Source organism: Micropterus dolomieu, linkage group LG03 (assembly GCF_021292245.1).
Source record: "Micropterus dolomieu isolate WLL.071019.BEF.003 ecotype Adirondacks linkage group LG03, ASM2129224v1, whole genome shotgun sequence".
Classification (NCBI taxonomy): domain Eukaryota; kingdom Metazoa; phylum Chordata; class Actinopteri; order Centrarchiformes; family Centrarchidae; genus Micropterus; species Micropterus dolomieu.
This window is the reverse complement of record NC_060152.1, coordinates 17,395,067-17,415,567: the sequence shown is the minus strand read 5'-3', so window position 1 is coordinate 17,415,567 and position 20,501 is coordinate 17,395,067. Positions and strand designations below refer to the sequence as shown.

Genomic DNA, 20,501 nt, shown 5'->3' with positions numbered 1-20,501 from the left:
TCTTAACTACAATTAATTCCTTTTATCCAGTAGTGGCAGAGTTTACGAGTATCTTTGAACGCATGTTTTGGGCCTGCGCACTGTCTATATCCGGAATTGTCACGTGTAAAAACAAACGTGCGAAAGTGTTCCTGCTTTAAGTTTGGTCCTTTGTGCTTATCTGTTTGTTGATTTCATGAAATACTAGCCAGTATTCAGATAAATGCTTCAGTTGTAGTAGTTAACTTCAGACACGTTCAATAGAACCAACTGCCCCCGTCCTCAGGATCAATGGCGTCCTGTGGAACTGACTGGATAACATCCTGTTCCAACCTCATGTTGTCTAGCACAGCACTGTACTCTTCCTACAAACTCTTTAAGGTAGGTGTCATTCACTGTAGTGCCAATAAAGATCTAATTTATTAACTTTCAGAGCTGAAACTATTAGTTGATTAATTCCACCCTGACAAATGTGAGGATTTTCTGCCTTTTCTTATTCTAAATTTGTTTATGTTTGGATATTATACTGTTGGTTGAACAAAACAAGCTATTTCAATATTTTACTTTAGGCTCTGGGAAATCGTCATGGGCAGGTTTTCTGACATTTTATTGACTGCATGACTATTTAGTTCCGTGCCTATTACTTTGTTTCTTACAGGTTTTTTTGATTGCTTTGGTACTATTATCGCAAGTATGTGGTAAAATTTCACAACTCTTAGTACAAAACTCAAAGCAGATCATCAAAAAGGCTGTAATTCACAGGAATCACATGTTCAGTTGACTAAATACAACACACAATATTACACAATAACTTTTTCACCACACCTAACCAGTGGGTCATCAAATAAATAAATGAAATACCTTTCATATGAAGTAATTGTCTTTCACAATGAAATGCTCACAATACTTTTGATATGCTTCTCTTCTGATTTGCATAAATACTTTTGACCAACACTTAATCCAACTGATCTTAATGGTTAATCACTGAACTGTTTGGTTAATCTATAGATTTGAAATTGGTTTGTAAGCTTCATAAATTGTGTGTTTGTATGAACATTTAAATTACATGTAACCTTACCTAACACATGAATACCTATTATTGCTGATTGATTTAATCTCGTAACCACAATTGGTCACCCATTAAAAGATGAGGTATAAACACTGGCAATTTCTTTCAGTATGGAGCAGGATAGACAGCAAGGAAGAGGAAGAGCTGGTAGACAAGGGGTCCATCAGAAAGGTGGGCATGTGCAATTACAGATAGGTCAGAGAGGCAGTCATGGGCAACAACAGAGAGGTCACAGAGGTGGTGAAAGGGCCTGTCGAATGGTTGGTCGTCAGAGAGGGGGAGGCAGAACTGTTGTCTCTAGTGAAGTCTGGGCTATCATCGTTGATCATGTGGTGAGCCAAGGGCTTGCCATGGCAGAGGCTGCCAGATTAGTTGAGCCAAATCTAAAAAGATCAACTGTTAATTGAATCATTCACACTTTTTGGCAAGAAAACCGGTAAGTCTGGAGGATGTATACTGTGCTTTACCTTTATATTTACAGTACTGTAAATTGTAATGCATGTAAATTCATCTTCAAATTCACATTTCTTCAACATGTTACAGTATTCTAACAGTATGATCTATCAACAGTATATTCTTTCTATGCTAAGAATTGACAGAAAACCCCACAGCTGTGCCTGTGTGCTGACAGACCAGCAGGAGTTGGCAGTGGTGGAATTGGTGAGGGCCAATAATGATATACGGCTGTCAGTAATAAAGCAGGCAGTTGAGGAGAACAATAACACCGTTGCCAGTGTGGCATCCATCAGCCTACCAACAGTAGCCCTTATGAAGAGGCAGCAGCTATCAATGAAACAAATATACCTGATGGCTTTTGTGAGAAACAATGACCGGGTGAAACAGCTGAGGGCTGAATATGTTCAGGTACAGCACTGTATACTGTATTAATGTTACTATCCGATGCATCACCTACTTATGTATATTAAAACTACACTGTAAAAAGAACTAACCAAAATATATTTTATAGAGGGCGATGGCGCTTGATGCTGATGTAAACCATCACAAGTACATTTTTGTTGATGAAGCTGGCTTTACAGTACTTTGTTTTATTTACTGTAACTGTACATTTTATTATAGAAAGTATTATGTTATATCTGGAAAAATAAATGATTGTAGAGGAGGTCTTCATTGATCACAACTTGATCTTGACTTGACTTACATATAGGATAGATATTATGGAAATTATATATTCTGTAAATGTTGGGTAATGAAAGTGTATTGCCTAACGTGAAAACTGTGTGATCTGTCTTTTACAGTACTGTAGCATACTATTTTCAGCACTTCTAAGACGATTTGAAACATGTATCTTGCATTGTTTATCATTGGATTCACTGGTAGTTAAAACGACTAAACTGAAAAGATATCCTTATGTTGTGTTTTGGTGATTAAACTATATTTTGTCATGATTTTCCATGAGAAACGTATATTTTGAATACATAAATAAATATATATATATATATATATATATATATATATATATATATTTTTTTTTTTTTTTTTAATCAATGGCTTGTGTGGTGGGTGATTTTTACAATCCAAATGAATGCACAATGGCAAGTTTTGAATGAAAGACTGGGGGTGTTATAAGTGTGATGAGTTTGGTGTTTTGTACTAAAAGTTGTGAAATTTTACCACATACTTGCGATAATAGTACCAAAGCGATAAAAAAAAAAAAACTGTAATACCTACCTTCCTGCTTAGTTCAAGTTTTTTAACTATAGCTTATTTTGCAGCTAAATTGTCATAACTATGTGTGATACATAATAAATGTAAGTATCCCTAACACCCCTTGGCTAAGATCGCTGTTACTTTTAGTTATAAATAAGATAATAAATAAATGCATGTATAAAATGTCTCCCTTTGTAATTGTGCTACTGACTCTGCATTCACTTCTCTCTGCAGGATCACAGGGCTTCTTCAGTAGGTCTCTTCCTGCTCGGACTCTCTGCAGCACTTTGCATCTTGCATCCCTCCAGCTCATACCTCACTTCTATCCAGAAAGAAGCAGAGTGGGCCAGTGAGGTTCTGGCTCCGGCGCTGGTCTCTTTTGACTTCCTGTGGCTCAGTGAAGACCACAACACGGCACATATTCTCCTGTGTGGCTCCTGTCTGCTGCTTGGGCTGTACGACTGGCTCTCAGCAGATGCTCTCACAATGATGACACGCTGCCTGGGAGTGTCTTCCCTGTCCTGCTGCCTGATAGTGTGTCTATTTGCAGCTAACGCTTTAGGGGCCTTGGGCGGTGTGGCCCTCAGTCTCCCGTTGGTTGTGGCTCCGGGGGTCGGAACAAACACTTTTGCAGCACTCATTTCTCCAGCTGCAACTGAGGGACTCATCAAGTGGCTTTTAAAAGGTTCCATGTCTGTTGGCTGTTGGGCCTCCACACGAGCCCTCAGCAAGTTTCTGTTGGATGTCAATGACCGAAGTAACATAGGCATGTAGTTCAGTAGGCATCTGTATGATTAGTCAGGATCTGTGTATATTTATGGACTGCCACATAGTACCAAATGACGAATTGGGTCAATGCAAAAATGAATGTGTCTAACTTAAAGGGATAGCTTGGAATTTTTGAAGTGGGGCTCTATGAGGTACTTATCAATACTCATAGTTTTACCTGCAGTAGATGGCGGCTGGCGTGTCACCAGTTTGGAGAAGCATGGAGTTGTACTGACACAGAGGAGGATGTGCTTCTACTTAAATCTACTTCAGGTAATACACTGAATATGGATACATACAGACTCACTTCAAAAATCCTGAACTATCCCTTTAAAAGCATTTCAGGACATTTATTAGAATACTTGACATGAGTTAACTTTATTGACATTGCCAATACAACAAATGTTGTTAGGAATTTGCCATGTTGAGCTCATAGTGCAACAGAACAGACAGGACAACGTTCAACACAACATGCTAATAATAAAATCTTTTAATGAAAGTTTCCAGACAAAAAATGGCTACAGTTCTGATAGTGGCTTAATCATGCAATTACTAATTATTGATCAAAAAAGCCACACGATGGCTGGTTCCAGCTTCTCAAATGTGAGGAAATGATAAAAATATCCTTGGTTTCAAGTGTGTTAATCTGACAAAACAAGCAATTTGAAGACTTCCCCTTGGGTTCTGCGATATGACCGGCATTTTAAATTATTTTCTAATGCCTTTATAAATGACATTATTAATTGATAAATCTGAAAAACTATTGATAGATTAATGGAAAATGAAAAACAAATCGTTAGTTGAAGCTCTAGTTCCTGAAATGGAGGCTGTGTGCACTAAAGTATAACATGCTTTTACAAATGGACGTTTAAGGACAGATTACAAACTATTCCTGAGCAAAACAATGAAAACATTAATATTAAAATAACTGATTCTGATGCATTTTCATTTTCAAGAATGTTTAACTGGCTGGACTTAATCTGAGGCCACTGACATCCTGTACACATCTCTCTAGTAACAGCTGCCTCAGAGTCTGGTCCTATGTGTTCTTGCAGCCTCAGCAGTATCACTGTTTAAATATCTGCAGTGGTCTAAGCTCTTGGCCCCGTTCTTACCTCATTATGCCAATGTGATACTTCTTTTGTATTACTTCCTTTTTTTTTCAGTAACAGAAATGACCTCATTTGTTTGACTCACCGTCACTTAAATGAGGCCTGTATAACTTTGTTTGTCCACCATGTTGTCCTTGCAAGATATTGATATTCTTTACAGAGATGTGTAGTGCCCACTGCAGATTCTCTCTCAGGATTTCAGATATGTTAGCCGCTGCCTCAGCAGTTTTGCTGCAGTATACGTACAAGTATCTATGGCTCGGTGCCTGTCTGTGGGTCAATACCTTTGTCAGGGCACAGGTGACAAGGGATATATTTAAGATGTGCACACTCATTTTGTGCATGTTTGTGAGTCTTGGGTGTGATAATTGTAGTGACTGTGCTTTTTTGTACTGATTCATCATTCAGTTCACGCCTTTTTGAGGGGCTATGTGGAAGTGTCAGATGTTGTACTTTTATTTATTATTTTATTGCTATTTTCTTAACAGAAATTGTTAATATTAACTAAAGGAAGATAAAGTCAAAAGTCTGCAGTTTCTGATCTTTATGAACCCCCCCCAGCTCAATTGCTCTCCACACTGTATCAGTCATTCCACCACTGCAGCGGCTTTAAGAAACTGCACTGAGCATGCTCGCTGCAGATGGAGCCTGTAGATGGAGCAAAGTGGAGAAGAGAAGGAGGAGAAAGGGGAGGAGAGAGAGCGGCAGAGAGGGAGTCACACAGGAGCTGCACATAGGAGCTGGGATGCTGTTGCAGCTCAGAGAACAACCGCTGCATGGGAGGATTTGTCATTGACAACACAGATGGAGTGTGAAAGGGGAATACAAATGACTGGAATGTCAGATCGCCAAAGAGGAGAAGATATGTGATCAGGTAAAGAAGATAAAGCATTATGCATGATGGGATGGGGAGACCAGGATCATCATCTTGCATCCTTTGATAATTATTATTCTTGTGTGTTAAAATATAATCAGGGTAAGAAGTAGAATTTTTGTCCGCTTTCTTCTGCACCATGAGAAAGGTGTGTGATTACTGAGGTTGATTGTCATTTACAGGGACTCTTGGACAGCGTGGAGATGTACGCCTTCTACTCTCTTTTAGTGTACATCTTCTACACTGTCTTTAAGAAGGAGGAGGATGAGGTGGAAGCCTTGGAGGGGGCGTGTGGAGCTTCCTCAGACGTATGTCTAGCCACATCATGTCCAGCCTCAGGGATCTTCTCTCAGGAAAACATTTTTTGCAAGGGGATCATGCATGCGTCACCTACCACATGACCGTCCAATATAGCCCCGTCATAAAGAGTGTAGACATTGGCAGTGCATTTCTACGTATGCAATGTGTGAATATTTTGCGTGTCTATTACCATCTGACCCTCATGTATATGTTGCTGTGCTCAGGAGCCAGGTCCTGTTTCCATGGAAACAGGGAGCAGGAGGAAAGATGGCCACACCTCTAAACTGGGGAAAAAGGCTTGTGCTCGGCTTAGTGAGTCAAGTGAGTGCTCAAATGGCTTTTCAGAGTATTTATAGTCCAACATAAAGGCTGTTGATGACAACATGTATGATATGGATAGTTTTAACTAATTGATTAATTAGTACATACATTCCTTTACTCTTTATTGTTTATGTGATTTGTTGTCATCCAGGCAGTAGCAGTGACAGTGATGAAATGTCTCAGAGTGATGAAGATGAGAAAGATGGCCCTGACATCCCAGCATGCACTCCTCTTGCTGCCTTTTTGTCCTTCAAACAAGAGGCTGAAAAGAGGAGGGCCTCACACGTTCAGCTGGAAACAACGGGAAAGGTAGCAAAACTGTGTTGAACAGAAATGTGCTGTTCCCCAAATAGGAGCTTCTTATGTGTTGCTAAACTTAGTGTGTATGTGTGCGTCTGTACTGCCCAGTTGTCAGAGTCTCCCCTGGTGGCAGTGATGTCCCACTTGCTGACTTTTCTGGAGCAGTACTCCCACTTCCAGCAGCTGCAGCAGCAGGCCGACCAGTACCGGGTCCAGCTGAAGAGGCACCGCGTCCAGCACCGCCGCCAGATGAAGGCCCTGCGAGCGTCCTACCGGCAGCACCTCAGGGATAAGAACAGCATCATCAGCAGCCTGGAGGAGGCAATCAGCCAGCAGCAGACCCCCAGTCCACCGAGTGAGGGTGAGAGAGAAAGGGAAGGGTCGCAGAGTGGGAGGAGAGAGGAAAGAAGGGGTGGGGGAGGGTGGAAGTGGAAGAGGGGATGGGTATACATTTTCATGTGAGTGTAAGGGTGATGAAGGTGGTCATGTGGCGTTTTTAACAACTGCACAGTTTAGGTTGGTGTAAAAAGAGAAGCAGAGCACAGGGGGACTAAAGGTAGTCGATATGAGACAACAGATTGGATGAGATCATCTGATGGATGGAGGAAGATGGACTAGGAAGACAATGAAAGAAAGCCATGTTCACATGATCGTCATAATAGATATACATCCACTCGGGGATGTAATTAATATACATTAATTACAGAGAATGTTTTGTTATACTGTAATTTTTCATTACGGTATAAAAATGTGAACAGGATTTAAGAAGGAAAGATTATTCAAAGGGAGTGGAATATTTTTATTTTTTAAATTTCATCATTCATTCCTACGACAGTGTCTTCCGTAGTTCACATCACTTATTTTCCTCATGCAAAATTAGATTTCTTTGCAGCTAGGGGACACACTGTACACCTTTTTATAAGAATACAGTCATCAGCAGAGGAGCAGACTGATTAGATTTATGTGGGTGTAAGTCTCGTGATGTCACCGAGGCCAGGTTAACGCTTTACAGCTGCGATTGACCTCAAAGCTTGTTGTTGGTATCTGCTATGTTTCAAATTTAAACCAGATGGTTCTTTGACCTCAGAGGAGAAGCGTGGACATACCAGCCACCCTGACTAACATCACTTTTCTGTGCACGTTAGCAAGTGCATGACATGAAGCTGACTGATACAGCCTCAGAGAAATAAGTCAATATGTATGATAACATGTACGATAACCAGACCTCTTTTTTCCCATATGAATCTCAGTGTGGAGGTGTGTGAGCAGATGACCTCATGCGTGCTGACTCTCATTAGTCACAGAACAAAGATACATGATTATGTTGCAAGGGTCTTTGGTACTTGGATAGAGACTCTGTTTCTCTCTGTCATAAATTAAACATGGCTGAGAGCGCTGTTTTATTCCCTGCAAATGCACTTACAAGGTCTGGCACATGCAAGATGCCACGTGTACTTGTATTGGACTAAAAATAGCCCGGAGTCCTTGTCCCAGTGTTACAAGGCTGTTTGGTCTGTTTTGTTTACTGTAATGCAATGTACAGACCTAATTGGAGGAGTAATGCTGTGCTGAATTTCCACCACTAATGCATTTTGGGGAAATATGTTTTTTTTCTCAAGCTGCTGTTGGATATGTTGGATAAATGGACAAAGCTATCTCACAGCCTCTGCAGACCAGAACAGCTCATAGATTGTTCATGTTTCTTGCAAGCACGTTTCTATCAATACCACCTAATGCACAGCTGTAAACTCTCCTCCATGTTTTTTGTTGTTTCTGGCACCACCACCTCTCTTTTGCGCCATTGTGACACAGCAAACCTGACATGGCGTGTTGATAGAATTAGCTCATGGCCCTGCAATGAAAATCAGAGGTGTAATAACCACACAAATTAGGTTGGTGTGAAAAGAGAGGCAGGAAATGGCACAGGGGACTAAAGGTAGTCAATAGGAGACTTCAGATTGGATTATATCATCTGATGGATGGAGGAAGATGGACTAGGAGGACAATGAACAAAGAAAGCCATGTTCACATGCTCGTCACAATATATGTACATCCACTGGGTGATGTAATTAATATACATGAGAATGTTTTGTGCTCTCATTTACAGTTTTCATACCGTAATTTGCCATTACGGTATAAAAATGTGAACAGGATTTAAGAAGGAAAGATTATTTAAAGTGAGTGGAATGTTTTTTGTTTCTTTCTTTCTTTTAAGCACGTTTCTATCAACACCCTTAATACATAGCTCTAAACTTCCATTTTTTTTTGTTCCTTGCAACACCACCTCTCCGTGCGCCGTTGTGACACAGCAAACCTGACATGGTGTGTTTATAGAATTAGCAATGAAAATCAGAGGTGACAGAGCGTGATGAATCATTTACAAGAAAGAAAGTGATTAAAATGCTGTTGGCCATGCTGCTCAGGTTCCTGATAAACAATAGAGGAGTTTTAGCAGGTTGCTGCTTCGTATAAATGTGAATTTTTGGTTTGGCACATGAGAAGCAGGAGTAATCCTATATAGGCCTGTGGAGTTGCCCTGGAGACTTGAGAGTTGAAACACGGCAACGATAATGTGAGCTTCACTGCAATGAATGGTGACTTCGTAGTGTATAAAACAGCTTTAAGTGCATACTTAATGTTCATTAATATTACACACACTCGCAAGCATTCAAGGGTAGTGTGGAAGTTGGTCATAAGTGAAAAGATTACATACAGGTCAGAAAAGTTCAAAGTATATTTCCTGCTACTATTTCTGGGTGGTCTAATGTGAACATGGGTCCAAATATCTATCCATCCATCCATCCATCGTCAACCGCTTATCCCGCGTACAGGGTCGCGGGGGGGCTGGCGCCAATCCCAGCTTACATCGGGCGAAAGGCGGGGTACACCCTGGACAGGTCGCCAGTCCATCGCAGGGGTCCAAATATGATTAAAGTTATTTGGCTGTTAGTACTACCACGTCTGCAATGATGATGGAGAGGCTGATTTATGGTTTTACTGATTTATGTCCTCCAGGTGAGTCCAGCAGTGATGTAGGGACACAAGCCGGGATTCACAGGCTGGTTGAGTCTCTGTACGGTCTGCAGGGTGAGAGGAGTAAGCTGAGGGGAGAACTCCGTCTGCTGCACTCACAGCTGGAGCAGAAGGACAGAGACAGACACTCTCGCATACAGGCCTTTCAACAGCAGGTATGATGCTGCATATTAGTTAAATCCCAAATGCTCTATCAATTAAAAAAATGCCTGCCTATTATGAAGTCTCCAAAAAGTACTAATAGTAGAAGAGAGAAGAGAATTTGAATTTATATTAGTTTTTAATTTATGGAGAGACACAATAAATTTACATGCACTTCATAAATGCAGGATGCCTCTCAGGTCCTATGTTATTGTGCATTAGTGTGAATGTTGTAAATTTTTTATGTGACTCTGTACAAACTACTACACATATCTCAAGAGAGTTTCATGCGGGAAAAAAAAAAAAAGTTTAAATAAATAAATAATACAACTTGAACATGTCTATATTCTCAATAAAAAAACCTGTTTTAGTAACTTATTTCTTGCACAGATTGATGAGCTCAAGAGTTGCATAGAAGAGCGCGAGGAGGAGCTGTCAAGACTGAGAACAGCCACCGTAAGAGCTGTGAACTATTGATTTATGATTTGTCACAGTCTTTGTCACTTTCCATGACATGTCATCAGCAAAGCTGCCACAGTGTATTCCCAAAGCCACTGAAGGTAATGCCATACTGTAAAAATACCAAACGGCGCTCAGAATGCATTGTATAAGACCCTAATTATAAATCCATGATGAACAAACACTCATCTACAAGGATATATACAGTATGTGAGGAATTCGCATGGTGAAGAACTCTTTGTTTTGATGCATCTCTCATTGTTATGCTGAACCTCATATTTCATTTCCGCAGGGGGCAACAGACTCAGAGAAGCGGGTGTTGTGTCTGTCAGCAGAGAATGAGAGTCTGAAACAGAACCTGAGCGTTACCCAAGGCCTCCTGCAGCAGCTGTCAACCATCCCCTCCCAGTCCAGCACCATGCTCATCAAGGTGATGCACCAGCACAGCTGAGAGCTCTTCATTGTGTTACCAAGGCAGCCTTCGGTAACTGCAAACACAAATAGCTGTAATTTACTTTTTTTATGCGCTCTGCTAGGAGAATGAAAACCTCCGCAGCAGAGTGCAGCAGCTGGAGATATGCCTTCAGCAGCGTGCTGACCAGCTGTCACACCTGGAGCGACAGAGCGAACAAAGTGAGTGGAGGAGAGGAGAAGAGCTGAGGAAACGAGAGGACCGAGTGAGGGAGCTGCAGCTGGAGTTGGACAGGGAGAGAGGCAAGGAGCCATTGGTGAAGGTAAGACTTACCTTAGATTTTGACATTCAACATAATGACGTTTTTTATGAATTTGAGAGTGAGATTTGTTAACACACTAGAATCTGTACTGAACTGAAAGTGTTTAATATGAATAAGGAATAATGAACAAAATTGCAACTAAAAACTCATTGTCACCTTATTTTTTATGTTATTAGAGAAGATAGCCCTAATCAGACGTGTTTTCTCTCTCAGTATGTCACCCAGACTGTGGAGGTGGAATCACCTGCAACATTAAAGCATCTGACTAAAGCCAGACAGAGGAATGAGCTGCTATCCGAAAAGCTGTCCAATCAGAATGAGCGGTGCAAGCAGCTGGAGGAACAAATCAGGAAGTCCGATGAATACAGTTGTAATCTGCAGCACAAGGTATCAAAAAGAGGTCATAGAGTTCATGCGTAACTAGTTTGGCGTGAATTGTTATCTGTCCTATCTGTTTTGAAGTAAACACACGCAGTAATACACACCCAAATGGGCTGCTTTTAACATGCAGTTTAAAACGGTTTGTACTTGGGTGATACAGTATATGAAATGTTTTTAGAAGTAAATAATTGTGCTACACCAGCTTTTGAACTCATGTCAGCCAGCAACAAGGACATAAATTGTAAGGTGAACCATCATCCGGGCTTTTTACAATAATGCTCCATAATGATGCTACATATCCATCAGTACGCAAATTAGTACTGTTGGCTGCTAGCCACTAAGAGGCAAGGAAACTGGAAACAAGTCCCAGATGGTCCTGCAGATGCCATCAACTTTTATTTAAAAAAAATGAAAGAGACAGAATTGAAGTCCAGAGGGGTAAATAAACCACACCGTGTTTAGAGAACAGATGATCAAAGGAGGGAAAATCAAAGGCAGAAGGAGGACATTTCCCACATCGCAGCTGGAAATTCGCAACCTGGATCAATTTATATTGACAAATTTTATTGACAGAGCTGAACCTGCACACCTGGACCACTTGAGCTGGCATATTGACAAATTGCTGGGCTGAACCCTTTACAGATTGCAGCATATGAGAGAGAAATCAGTAAACTGAGAGAGGAGCTGCTGAAAGAGATTGGCCACTTGGAGGAGAGGAAGGAGGAAGCTGTGAAGGCAGCCGCCAACTGCTCAGCGGAGCACTTTCAGAACCTGCAGGACCAATTCTTCAGTGAGTTACACCAAATAATTAAACCCACAATCTAAGAGATCTTGGTTTGTGCACATCAGAAATTTGAATTTACATCTATGAAGAGGTAGTTTGACATTTTAGGAAATATAATAATCATTAATTTATTTAGCTGACGCTTTTATCCAAAGCAACTTACAATTTCTATACAGTATATGTCAGGGGTCGCATGCCTCTGGAGCAGCTAGGGGTTAATTGTCTTGCTCAGGGACACATTGGTGTATCACAGTGGACTTCAACCCTGGGTCTCTCACACCAAGGGCAGGTGTCTTATCCACTATTCCATCAGCACCACCCCAAAGGCTTTTGTATAGATAACGCACAAAATATTAAACAGTAAGATTTAGAATACCTGGCAGAGAGATTTTGCTACCTTTGGACAGACCAAAAAGACCAAATCTAGCTGTTTCCCCCTTTCCACTTTTTATACTAAGCTAAGCTAACCGGGTGCTTGCTGTAGCCTTGAATTCAACACACAGATAAGAGAGTGGTATCAACCTGCTCACCTAACTCCCGGCAAGAAAGCGAATAAACATATTTTCAAAAATGTCAAACTACTCCTTTAAATAGATTTACTGAGACAAAACTGTATTTCAGGTTGATTTTACATGGGTTTTTATTTTTGTCAGGCTTGCAGAAGCGTCTGACAGCACTCCCTCCCACTTTACGCTCCATAAAGACAGACTACAGCAGTCTGAGGAGCCAGGTCCGAAACTTCTCTGACTTTTACGGAGCAGCTATTAACGAAGCAAAAAAACAGGTATGTACAGTGACATCGCCTCATGACTTAGTCCCCTGTATTTAGGGGACTGATAAATCTGACCAAATTGACAAGGCTACTAAAGAGTGTTACGCTGTCTGTCTTTGGCAGATTTCAGCAGCTATCAGTGAGATGTCTGAAGCCAATAAAGATCTACTGGAGAAATATCGGAAGGAGGTCGCACTACGCAGGAAGTACCACGAGCAGCTGGTGGAGCTTAAAGGTATGCAGAGAGGACGAAATAAATTTCACTGCTGAAAATAAAATCTGTGTCATTAACTGGGCCTTCTGCTTTTTAGGTAACATCCGCGTGCTGTGTCGCGTGAAGCCTGTGCTGAAAGAGGACCAGCATGAGGAGGGCCAGTCTGTGGTGGTGACGACGGACCCCAACAACGAGTCCTCGCTCAATGTGCTGAACAAAGGAAAAGGTCGCATCTTTGAACTAGACAAGGTCTTCCACCCTCAAGCCACACAGGAAGAGGTAGTGAAACTGAACAACACGTTCATGTAATGTAATTGTAAGAAGACCTCTAACAGTGTTTTGGTTTCATCAGGTCTTTCAGGAGATCGAGCCTCTTGTGACGTCCTGCATCGATGGCTACCATGTCTGCATATTTGCTTATGGACAGACTGGCTCTGGAAAAACATACACAATGGAGGTATACTATGTAGTTTTACTCCATTATTGGGGCCAGAATGGTAAAAGAAGTTGGATTATTGTAGCCACTGCACATATCAGTACAGGTATTCGGTCCTTAACATTGGATTTGATTTTCAGGGAAGTGTGGAGAACCCAGGCATCAACCAGCGAGCCCTGAAATATCTTTTCAGTGAGATCGAAGAGAGGAAGGACATGTGGTCTTACACTGTCACTGTCAGCTCTGTGGAGATCTACAACGAGGTGCTAAGGTACAGTATGCTGAACTTTTCTAAAGATAGCCTTTTAGCAGTGTTTGTCCCAATTTACTGCTACTGCTATGTTGGTTGTTTTATTGTTGGTGCTATATGTTGTTTTTCAGAGACCTGCTCAGTAAGGACGGAGAGAAACTGGACATCAAGATCAACCCGGACGGAACAGGACAGCTGCACGTCCCGGGCCTCAGGGTCATTGAGGTTAAGAGCTTTCAGCACATCAAGAAGGTGAGTGTGTTTGAAACAATGCATACTTCACTTTGAGAATAAATCATTACATTGGTGTGAGTTATTCTAGTTTTTGTTCAGATTTTAGCCACAGCCCGAAGGAACAGGATCACCTTCGGCACTCAGATGAACCAGCACAGCTCCCGTTCCCACGCTCTGCTCTGTATCACCGTTCAGGGAACTGACCTCGCCACCGGGTCCAAAACCACTGGTCAGTCTCTCATGCATTTCCCCTTCTACAGGCAAAGCCTCCATATTAATACCTAATGTAAATATGAATCAGATGTGACATTCCTTATTGAATCCCTCTCTGTTTTATTAAAGCTGAGTGCAGTCAAGCCATAATGCTGAATTGAAAACAATATTTGCCAAGGGATACCTCTGTGGATATCTGCAGTCTTTAAGCAGAAGGAAGGTCGAGAAAGAGAGCAGAGAGAAGCACAAAAGAGAAGCCTCTGATCAGGATGTGGGTCCAGAGATGACGGTTTTCGTTGTCTCACCTTTAACTTTTCTCTCCTCAGGCAAGTTGAACCTGGTGGACCTGGCTGGTTCGGAGAGGGTATGGAAGTCTGGAGCAGAGGGAGAGAGGCTGAAGGAGGCCCAAAATATCAACCGCTCCCTGCTGGCACTGGGGGACGTAATTCAGGCACTGAGAGCTCGGCAGACTCATATCCCTTTCAGGAACTCCCGCCTTACGTACTTATTACAAGACTCCCTGGGCAAAGGCAGCAAGACTGTAATGGTTGTGCAGGTGAGATCACTGCTCCAAAAATATAGTTTTTCAACCGTATTACATATTTGCAGTAAATTACCTTTTGGGCCTTTGTTGATGCTTGTTATGAGCCTTGATTTGTTTCATCCTTTCTACTAAAGGTGTCTGCTCTGGAGAACAATGTGGGAGAGACACTGTGCTCCCTGAAATTTGCCCAAAGGGTGTGCAAGGTGGAACTGGGTCCTGCAGCCAGGAAGATTGAATCTGGTGGAGGACTGTGCGACTGACAGCCTTGAATCAGCCACTTCCTGTTTGCAGCAATCGACAGGAAGCCATGAATGCACCAGTCAGATTATCACCCACCCTGCCAACCAACCATCACGCTACAATATCAACAAGATCAACAGCAATCCTGCTCAAGGGCTAAATCTGTGGAGGTCTGTGTGGCACCCGAAAGCCAACCTTTGATTGAGGATAGGTTTTGAGGATATTGGCCTCCTCCTTGCCATTTTCTGCTTCTGACAAGTGTTAACCATTTACCATTAGATAATCTGCATGCAGGAATATTTATTCTTCCACTTTGAGTGCCAAAACATCCTCTGCCTGCCCTACGGAGTAATATGTGACGTTTCCTTTTATTAAATTCCAAAATCCACAATTTAACAGCCTCTGGAGGCTTTTCTCCCTGATCACAGCATTTAGAACAGCATCATGTTCAAACAGGTTCAACAAGCTTCCACAGCCACAATATCAACACTTCCGTTTTTGCAGTATTAATCACCTGGCTATAAATGTCTGTAGTTTGTGAGCTTCATCTCTGATATTGTATATTTTTGAAGGTTGTAGTGTTGTAGGAGAATCTGTTTTATAGCAAAGGTATGGGCTATTAACCATTTCAATGACACACAAGTCACATTTTAGTGTAGTTTTTGTGAACTTCAGAAGAGCAGTGACTGTACGCTGTTTCTTTTCTTCTCTAGAGAATATTTTGCCTTTTGAGAAAAGAGTAAAGATAACGAGAGTAGCAGGTGGCCTTGTATTAAGAGTGGTAATGCGCAGTGCAATATCTTCCTTGTTGAGAAGACAGTTTGGGCCTATGTGGACAGAAGATGCACTTTATTGTGAAAGGAGTGTTTCAGTCCAGAACAGGTATTTAGGTGCTTGCATTAGATATCACTTGTGAATGTCATATCAAAAGCAGCTTATTGTTATCTGTTCATCATTGTTCCTGTATTTATCACCCATTGAATCAGAGCTAATCTTTGATTCAAGTGTAGCCAGACATTAATGTTGCAGTAATTACAATAGCAGTCACTTCATGATGATTAGGGTGTAACTTTTCAGATAGTTTTCTGAATAAATATGATGTATTTAAAAAGTGTCTTTTCCCTGTTTGGATGCTCAGCAACTAAAACTATTAAATAATTAGGCTTGCCATGTAAGAACAACGTCCCTGGTTCAAATGCAGCAGGGGAGGTTTGCACTCACTTCCTTACATTTCCTTTCTGATTCTCCATTGTACCTCATCTAGAAGAGCTGTATGATATGACAACAGAAATTTGTCCGCCATTTGTTATGCTGTGGTAGCTATCCCGTGAACATTCCCAGATGTATTAAGCCATTTTGCCAGACAAATGGGATTTATAGAAATATTTATTTTAAATATGACCACGGGGCGGCGTGGTGGTACAGAGGTTATCACTGTCCCCTCACAGCAAGAAGGTTGTGGGATTGAACATTGGTCATTCCAGGCCTTTGTGTGATTTTGCATGCTCTACCCATGTCTGTGTGGGTTCTCTCCAGGTGCTCCGGCTTCCTCCCAACATCCAAAGACATGCAGCCTAGGTTAACTGGTGTCTCTAAAATTGTCCTTAGGTGTGAGCGTGAGTGGTTGTCTGTCTGTGTGGCCCTGTGATGGACTGGCGACCTGTCCAGGGTGTACCCCGCTTTTCGCCACAATATATTTCCACAATATGTGTCTGTATCTTGATATAAAATTATATATACCGAGATAGAGGTTTTTATTCATATTGCCCACCTCTACTTAAAACAAAGGCAAAATTAATGAAAATAATCTGGCCTTTGACAAATTCACATTATTTTACTTGAAAATATTTTAAAAATACAACAAAATATTGAGGTTACATTAACAATGCACCTCAGTAACCCACATACAGAATGTACTACTACATATTTATACGTAATAATGCAATGATACAATACAGGACTCACAAAAGGGAATTTAAAGGTCTGACAGACAACATTACTTTACTCCCTGCAGCAATGAAAAAAGCAGTGACTTTGAGCACAACACAGATGTGACAGTACAATCCAAGTAAACTGCCTCCCTCTGTTGTCTCTCTTTTTAAAATTTATTTATCTGTCACATCTTGGATTCAGTCAGAGTCTCCTTCCTCCGCTCCTACTGCTCCCACAACTCCGGCCAACTCCTCCTCGCTGCCTCGGAGACGATCGCCTGGGCACACACAAACACTTACGGTGAATCTGATTCATTCATTCACTGCATCCTTCAATCACCAGTTACATGTATGTGTACTGCGTATTGACCATAACTCTGGTTAAGGTCAGAGTGGAAAACATGCACAATCGACACCCTGTAACCAATGATCCCTGTCCCAGCAACAGAGAGTACACTCTGCTGGCAGGCTGTAGAGTTACTTCCAATGCAGAGCAAATTAAAGTGGTTTACAGTAATCGTAAATAGAGCCCACTGCTATGTTTAACTTTACATCAAAGTGTATCAGTAATGCTGTATGAGTTTGCGCAGATGCTAACACCAAATTGAAAGCAGTCTGTTTGTTTATGCTTACATTCCACCATAAACGGTAACATATTAACTCTCAATGGCAATGAGAGCAATTAGTAATGAGTGACACATTAAAACAAGGAAAAACCTTGACGCTTGTTCTCCATGAAGGCTTGTGCCTATTTTTAGAATGTGGATCACACGAGTGGAGGAATCACACCACTGATGTTATCAGACAGCATCAAGCCTCTGGAATCTGGAAACCACAAAGCAATTAGCCTAATTTTTCACGCTTAGCTCAGACATGCTTGTCTTTGTGGTGTCAGGAAAATTCAGCAGTAAACCACAAAAACGTGAAATGGGAAATACTAACGGATTAGTTCAGCGATGGCTCTCTGTGTTCTCCTCTCCAACTTCTCCAGTTTCTTTGCCACATCACGCTTTAGATCCCTAGATTCAGAATCACAATATCAAGGCAATGGCAGGAACACATTTTCTTTAATTATACCAAAATTGTATGCACCATACAGGTTGGAAAATCATTTTCAAAAAGCTCTTACCAGTCTGGTTTTCTTGGGGCGAGGTTGGCCAAATCCTGAGGAAAGAAAACAGCTGAATGTGTCAACACTACTATCTTCAACAGAGAAAATCAGATTTAGACACAAGGTAAGTACTTACTACTTCTTCAATGATGGGCTCTGGATTAGCTGCCTCTAACTGGTCTTTTACTTTATCCTCCACTGCAAACAAACAATATTATCAAATAACAATATTTGTCATAAATTAAGTGTGATTACAGCAGTAGGAGTCTGAGCCACACTACAAAATCATCTGAGTTAATGTTTATGAGGCTCGTTTATGGGTTCTCACCAGATGCAGGTTTGGCTTTGGGCACCTGCCTTTCCTTCAGCTCTTCGTCCTCTGGAGTGTAATTCCTCAGCTTCAACTCTCTAAAGGACAGAAACACAGGAGTAATGTGAGTCTTCTTTTAGTGGTAGGACAGAGAAGAGGATACAGAGATGCAACACACACACACACACACACACACACACACACACACACACACACACACGACAGTCCAGGAGGTGGCAGTGTAGGCAAATATATTCCACGGGAGTTTAAGGCGCATAAAAGACCATCTGCAAACACAGCTGCAGATCTAATGTCTGGAGAGGGTTGGGTATAATGTCCCTCTTTATTCCTTTGAACATGTCTGATTAACATGTTCCACCTGCTCCTGGGCACGGTCATGAGGGGAGCAGCATACAGCTGAGGAATTCTGTCCTCGATGTTGAATTACGCAGTCTTTCATCACATCTCTACACAGAGGAATTCTAGGCAAGCTTGGCTGACATCTCTGCAGATTATACAGAAAGCACAGAGGCCGAGGTAAACTATTGTCTGACCACACACGGACAAAGAGCGTTATCAGCTGTTGTGAGCTTAACATGGCTTTGTGATGAAGCTCGAGAGGGTGCACTCTTGATACATTCATCACACCCCTGCTGAGCAACAGTCAGACCGATACCTTGTATGGGCATGAGCAGAAATGCTAGTCATGTTCTGCCTTTAGCTGACTGAGGTCCACTCCTTCACACATCTCTCTCTATTCCTCTAGAATCTCTCTCAAAAGGCAATCTCAAAGGAGGAATAAGGCATTCCATCCATCTCATCCTTTGATTAAATTCTAATGGCACTCATATTTCCCCTTAAAAAATGCCCACCATTTAATTAGTACATTCAATATAACAAATTAATTTCTGGATACCTTTTGGCCATACAAGTGGCTTCACACAGGGTTTGCCTATATCTACTGAAGTTACAAACAAACAAACAAAAACATTTCATTACATATTTGAAGTGAAACAAAATATATTATATTATTTATATTCTCATAAATATGACATGAACTGAAACACTATACTATTAAACTATAATAAAATTAATTAAATATAGAGACGGAAACTGCATCCGTGGTTGTCAGAAAAGGCCTACAAAATGAATGAAAAGATTTCAGCAACTTTGTGAACCTAAGCTCCACAGTCAGAGCATTACAAAGCCCAGATGCCTTGACAGCAAGTCACACCAAGTTTCTTAGCTTGGAGTTTGGAGTACCCAGAAGGCACCTGTCCAGGGCTAATTACAGTCCATCATTCATCAGCCTAAAATATATCATACTGTGATGAAATAAAAAAATGCAGATAGCACAATTTGTCCTGAATCATCACACTGAAAAGGATTCCTCATGTGCTCAACAAGTATCCTATTGGACTGCATTTTGCAATATACAGGTGCTGGTCATATAATTAGAATATCATCAAAAAGTTGATTTATTTCAGTAATTCCATTCAAAAAGTGAAACTTGTATAATGTATACATTCGTTTCACACAGACTGATACATTTCAAGTGTTCATTCCTTTTAATTTTGATGATTATAACTGACAACTAATGAAAACCCCAAAATCAGCATCTCAGAAAATTTGAATATTGTGAAAAGGTTCAATATTGAAGACACCTGGTGCCACACTCTAATCAGCTAATTAACTCAAAACACCTGCAAATGGTCTCTCAGTCTAGTTCTGTAGGCTACACAATCATGGGGAAGACTGCTGACTTGACAGCTGTCCAAAAGACGACCATTGACACCTTGCACAAGGAGGGCAAGACACAAAAGGTAATTGCTAAAGAGGCTGGCTGTTCACAGAGCTCTGTGTCCAAGCACATTAATAGAGAGGCGAAGGGAAGGAAAAGATGTGGTAGAAAAAAAGTGTACAAGCAATAGGGATAACCGTACCCTGGAGAGGATTGTGAAACAAAACACATTCAAAAATGTGGGGGAGAGTCACAAAGAGTGGACTGCAGCTGGAGTCAGTGCTTCAAGAACCACCACGCACAGACGTATGCAAGACATGGGTTTCAGCTGTCGTATTCCTTGTGTCAAGCCACTCTTGAACAAGACACAGCGTCAGAGCGTCTCGCCTGGGCTAAAGACAAAAAGGACTGGACTGCTGCTGAGTGGTCCAAAGTTATGTTCTCTGATGAAAGTAAATTTTGCATTTCCTTTGGAAATCAAGGTCCCAGAGTCTGGAGGAAGAGAGGAGAGGCACAGAATCCACGTTGCTTGAAGTCCAGTGTAAAGTTTCCACAGTCAGTGATGGTTTGGGGTGCCATGTC

At 41.4% G+C, this 20,501-nt stretch overlaps 2 protein-coding genes across 4 annotated transcripts in view; one reads left to right on the top strand and one right to left on the bottom strand.

The window, feature by feature from the left end:
• Positions 1–24: 24 nt before the first annotated feature.
• Positions 25–15,937, top strand: si:ch211-257p13.3 (kinesin-like protein KIFC3). 3 transcript variants are annotated; one of them, XM_046044065.1, is made up of 23 exons: positions 25–360; positions 1,158–1,484; positions 1,639–1,912; positions 2,951–5,470; positions 5,653–5,778; positions 5,995–6,091; positions 6,243–6,400; positions 6,500–6,752; positions 9,407–9,579; positions 9,956–10,021; positions 10,317–10,454; positions 10,561–10,758; positions 10,972–11,145; positions 11,782–11,929; positions 12,577–12,707; positions 12,819–12,930; positions 13,007–13,188; positions 13,262–13,366; positions 13,486–13,616; positions 13,727–13,847; positions 13,929–14,058; positions 14,369–14,598; positions 14,721–15,937. In XM_046044065.1, the coding sequence occupies exons 5-23, from the start codon at positions 5,674–5,676 to the stop codon at positions 14,844–14,846; spliced, it is 2,778 nt and encodes a 925-aa protein (XP_045900021.1). In that variant the 5' UTR covers positions 25–360; positions 1,158–1,484; positions 1,639–1,912; positions 2,951–5,470; positions 5,653–5,673; the 3' UTR covers positions 14,847–15,937. The 3 variants fall into 3 exon arrangements, with proteins under 3 accessions (XP_045900021.1, XP_045900020.1, XP_045900019.1); XM_046044064.1 differs by lacking the exon at positions 1,158–1,484; XM_046044063.1 differs by lacking the exons at positions 1,158–1,484; positions 1,639–1,912.
• A 708-nt stretch (positions 15,938–16,645) lies between these two features.
• The window catches only part of ccdc12 (coiled-coil domain containing 12), a 10,564-nt gene continuing 6,708 nt past the window's right edge, over positions 16,646–20,501 (bottom strand). The window contains exons 3-7 of the mRNA XM_046046171.1: positions 18,197–18,276; positions 18,005–18,066; positions 17,887–17,921; positions 17,700–17,776; positions 16,646–17,035 (exon numbers count right to left, since the gene is read on the bottom strand). Coding sequence (XP_045902127.1) covers positions 16,956–17,035; positions 17,700–17,776; positions 17,887–17,921; positions 18,005–18,066; positions 18,197–18,276 — 334 coding nt within the window. The 3' untranslated portion in view covers positions 16,646–16,955. The remainder of the gene's footprint in view (positions 17,036–17,699; positions 17,777–17,886; positions 17,922–18,004; positions 18,067–18,196; positions 18,277–20,501) is intronic.

Coding starts and splice junctions, on each gene's coding strand:
- si:ch211-257p13.3 (XM_046044063.1), top strand. CDS start 5,674: ATGTACGCCTTCTACTCTCTTTTAGTGTACATCTTCTACACTGTCTTT. Junction 6,092..6,242: donor TGCTCGGCTTAGTGAGTCAA/GTGAGTGCTCAA, acceptor GTTGTCATCCAG/GCAGTAGCAGTGACAGTGAT. Junction 13,367..13,485: donor GAAAAACATACACAATGGAG/GTATACTATGTA, acceptor TTTGATTTTCAG/GGAAGTGTGGAGAACCCAGG.